We start from the raw sequence: 4,385 nt of genomic DNA on the forward strand, positions 1-4,385 counted from the left end.
CTACAGGAAGCCCTAGAGGCCCTGCAAGACCTTCCAAAGCAGCACTCTTTGCTTCTTCTTAGAGGCAGTATCCAGCTTCTTCTAAGGCACCTCCAGAGGCAGCTAGACCCAACCGGGCTAAAAGACCTTTGGGAAGAGGCTAATACCCTTATAAGAGAGGCTATTATAGCCCTAGTGGCTAGAAGCCCTAGTGAGAGCCCTAAAGAGCCTAATTCAAGCCTTATAGCCCTTCCAGTCAGAGAGGGAGGCCTAGGAATACCCTTACACAAGGACCTAGCCCACGAGCTATTCCTAGCAGCTAGGGAGGCCTCGCAGCCTACCCTAGGCCTCATCCGGAAGCCCCTAGCCCAGCCTACCCTAGACCAAAGCCAGCCTAACCAAGGCCAGCCTAGACTAGGGAAAACAGCCCAACAGGTGCTAAAGGAAGCTAATAAGGCTAGGCTAGCAGGCTTCTTAGAGGACCTCCCCGCTAGCTATAGGCATGCTAGGCTAGAAAATGCTAGCTATCTCGGCCGTAAGTGGCTCGGAGTCTTACCTACCCAAAAAGCCCTATCTTTTACAGACTCTGAGGTCACTGAAGCCCTCCGAAGCCGGCTTTTCTACCCAATCAAGCCTATCAGCTTACCCTGTAGCTCTTGTGGAGCTATAGCTGCCTTAGGCCATCAGGATACCTGCAAGGGTGCTAATAGAAGGTGGATTGCAAGGCATGACGCTATAACTAGGGCCTTTGTGAGAGCCCTAAGTAGCCAGCCTACCCTAGAGGTCGAAAAAGAACCCCTAGTCCACCCAGAAGGTAGCCTAAGGGCCGACTTTGTAGTTAACCTAGGAAATAGCTGCTATTACTATGATATTCAAATCGTAGCTATTTCAAAGGATTCTGCTAAAGAAGACCCTTATAGCACCTTAAGAGAGGCTGCCGAAGAAAAACGCAGAAAATATAGGTCTCTCGGGGCCTTTTTTCAGCCTCTTATTATCTCAGCAGGCGGCCTTATGGACCTAGAGACAGCTAAGACCTATCAGAAGCTCCAGGACCTTATTGGCCCCCTTGCGGCTAACCAGCTAGATTCCTCTATTAGCCTTGCCCTGATGAGGACTAGGGCGACCTCTGCGGCTTCTATAGCCCGAGATACCCCTAGTAACCTAGCTAGGTCGATCTGGAATACCCCTAGGGCTTCTTAAGGCTTTTCTTTATCCTTTACCTTTTATCTCTTATCTCTTATCTCTTTGCCTTTTTCTTATTAGCTATACCTCTCTCTTTTAGTTATATCTCTATTTCCTAGCTATACTTCTCTCTTTTAGTTATATCTCTATTTCCTAGCTATACCTCTCTCTTTTAGTTATATCTCTTTTTCCTAGCTATATCTCTCTCTTAGCTATACCTCTTTCCTAGTTATATCTCTTATGCTTTTTCTTTTATTATTTCTTAGAAAAATCTCCCCTCTTTTATCTATAAGCTATATCTTAGCTAGAAGAAACCCCTAGGGCAAAATAGCTTAGATAGTTAATAGTTACTCTGTTCTAACCCCACCCTGGGGGACAGTGCGAGGGTTAGGGTTAGGACTGTGTTCACACTGTGTCCTGCCAGCACCTCCACTACCACCTCCCTTTTCTACCCCTTCTACCTCCAACAACGCTCCGCGTCACCCTCCCCGGACGTCAGAGGTTAGTCCTTCCCAACCCTCACCTTAGGGTTAGGGTTACCAGTAAACAACACCTTGGTCCCCTCAAACCAACCCTCACAACCACCCGCAACCCTCTCAACTTCCCAAGTCAAACGAAAACCTTAGGTTTAGGTTCGGGTTAGGGTTACGGGTAACGGCCAAGGGTTGGCTTAGGGTTACGGGGTAACCGTCAAGGGTTGGCTTAGGGCAAGTCCAAGAAACCAACCAACCAAACCCTTAACCGCCACCTAGGCCCTGGGAACCCCCCTACAAACGCGCCAGGACAAAACAAAAACCGACCAGGCAGCAAACCGTGCCAAGCAAAAAACTTAACCGGAAACTAGGAACCAGGAACCAGGAACTAAGAACCAGAAACGGCAACCGGAAAACAACCACTACCAACCACCAACCAGAAACCATAGCCGGGAAACTCTAACCGGAGCCAAGAACCAGAAACCGGCAAACTCTATCCGGAACCAGGAACCGGAAAACTCTATCCAGACCCAGGAACCAGAAATAGTAGCCTGAAAACTCTATCTAGAACCTAGAACCGGAAACCGTAACCGGAAACCGTGATAGTAACTACTCGGTTACCTTAAAAAGCCCAACCCTCCATACCCTTCTTAACCTAACTCCTACCCTTCTAACTCGCCTCCATAACGTACCTAGCCCTAACACCTCTCCCTTTCGTCCCACCACTAGCTTCGAGAGCCAAAGGAAATATATAAAGAGAAAGACCCAACGAGCCGACACAGACGTAGGACCAGAAAACCTCCCCACCTAGCCAGCCCACTAAACTAGCCAGTAATGGAAGAAACCAACACAGAGAGCTAGAAAGTAGACCCAGCAGATAAGGAGAGAAAGAAAGGCTAAGAGGGACCAACCCAGAAGCTATCGGCAGATAAAGCAAAGAAACGACCAGACGGCGACCCACATGACATTTCCAGTCACCCTATAAAAAGAGTCCCAAAACAGACTTCTTTCCTACTCTCTCCCCCTCTCGCTCATCTACTTAGATTCTACAATATCGGCACCTTCCTTCTAAATTCATTCATTTATTTATTTATTCATCGCTATCAAATCGATTAAATCGTCGTCAGAGCTATCATTATCGTTATTATCGGATATATTGATTGTTCGTCGTCTATCGTCGGAGCCGGTTATTGGTCATTGGTCGTCGCCTATCGTCGCCTATCGTCGCCCCAATTCAGCGCTACGTACTTTGAAAGTAGAGAAATTACTGCCCCTAAAATCTAGGGGGCCACTCCAGCTTTATCTCCCGCCAAACCCCTATTCTTACCCCCTGCTCCCCAACCCCCTGCCGTCACCAAATCCACCAGCACTCTAAAATTTCCACCAGCTCATCAATCCCCCGGTCTCGACTACTGGCTACGCTTACCACGACCGGCTATTTATCGCCAATCATTCAATTCATATACCATCATTAAGGATTGGCGATAGAATTCGGCCATTATCGCATCTCATGTTTCGGCTCTTCTTACCAGAACACGGCATATTAGTGGGGGGGAATTACTAACTCCAGCTCTAGCTGCCGCCCGCATTTGATTCCGTTTTAATCCCCCCTTCCTGCCAACGGAAATCCCGGTAAGTTCAAGCCACCGCCCACTAACCCCCTGAAAATCTAACCTCACATAAGTAAACTAACATCCACCCAACCCTCTCACCAAACAAACTTCTGCCTTTTCCCGACCTATACTAACGGCCTTAATCGACCGTCTCTTTCGTCCAAAATAGTTCCTCCCGTTCTTTGCACAATCTGCGCTTCCCCTAATACTCGCCGCTATGCCATTTGCCTTTCAGCCGCCTACTACTCTCTAGAGTATCAGCAAACCGACTAGCGAACCCATCGGCTTCTTTGCCGCAAGTTCGCCGCATATGCTCAACATAACTTTGCCACTCGCCCTTCCCCCAACCACTACCTCGCCATTCTCTTTCCCATAACTAAGAAGCGGCCGTCCCTCGTCTAGGTGGATTCCAAAAAGGACGAATACGAGGTTAGGGACTACTTCCACCCAGTTCTCAACCACCTCTTACACATCCCCGGCAATGACTACATCGGTCGTGGCCTACGCCAAGTCAGGCGCAATATCCTTCGTGGGAGAGAAAACAACCAGGACACCCTACACATATGGTTCCTGGATCCAGACGTCCCTCCCCGTAACATCATAACTAATCAAGCCATCCATAGTATAATCCTAACCCTAGTAGGCGATACTTAGGGCGAGTTTATCTGGAAAGGCCTAGTTATTGCAGTCATAAGAGCGGGCACCGACTTTGAACCACGCTATTCCACCGATATCACCCTCACTGCCTACCGTGATGCCATCGACTACCTAGGTTACTACAGAGATACGATCGGCAGCATAATCGACGAACCTAGTCAACACGACCATCTATCTAAGCGCGTGCTAGCCGATAGGTCCTCAAAGGTCATTGGTGTCCGAATCAACTACCGCCGTGACCAGGCCACTCGGCACGAGCCACAGATAGTCGAGGTGGCTATGCCTAAGACGCACCCTCTGTTCAACCTCGAGGGCGACGATCCATGCGATATCCCTTTACTCTTTGGCCTAGAACTAGTTGCAAAGGCATATAATGGTGGCCTTTGCAAAGAGGATAATGGCCCGCCGTCTAATAACCTAAAGAACCCTCTAGCCGAGCTCCTCCTAACGATAATATCTATTAAGAACGGGGAATAGGTTC

General features: G+C 48.6%; 2 protein-coding genes across 2 annotated transcripts; both read left to right on the top strand.

The window, feature by feature from the left end:
- Positions 1-62: 62 nt before the first annotated feature.
- Positions 63-1,179, top strand: NECHADRAFT_88877 (uncharacterized protein; the record flags this gene model as incomplete). The annotated part of the gene is made up of 2 exons (XM_003040404.1): positions 63-514; positions 863-1,179. Coding segments are annotated over 2 exons (768 nt in total), but the record flags the coding sequence as incomplete, so codon positions are not given.
- A 2,549-nt stretch (positions 1,180-3,728) lies between these two features.
- NECHADRAFT_88878 (uncharacterized protein) lies at positions 3,729-4,381 on the top strand (the record flags this gene model as incomplete). The annotated part of the gene is made up of 2 exons (XM_003040405.1): positions 3,729-3,839; positions 3,902-4,381. The coding sequence occupies 2 exons, from the start codon at positions 3,729-3,731 to the stop codon at positions 4,379-4,381; spliced, it is 591 nt and encodes a 196-aa protein (XP_003040451.1).
- Between the last annotated feature and the right edge of the window lie 4 nt (positions 4,382-4,385).

Source organism: Fusarium vanettenii (assembly GCF_000151355.1).
Source record: "Fusarium vanettenii 77-13-4 unplaced genomic scaffold NECHAsca_67_unmapped, whole genome shotgun sequence".
In the NCBI taxonomy this organism is placed as follows: Eukaryota; Fungi; Ascomycota; class Sordariomycetes; order Hypocreales; family Nectriaceae; genus Fusarium; species Fusarium vanettenii.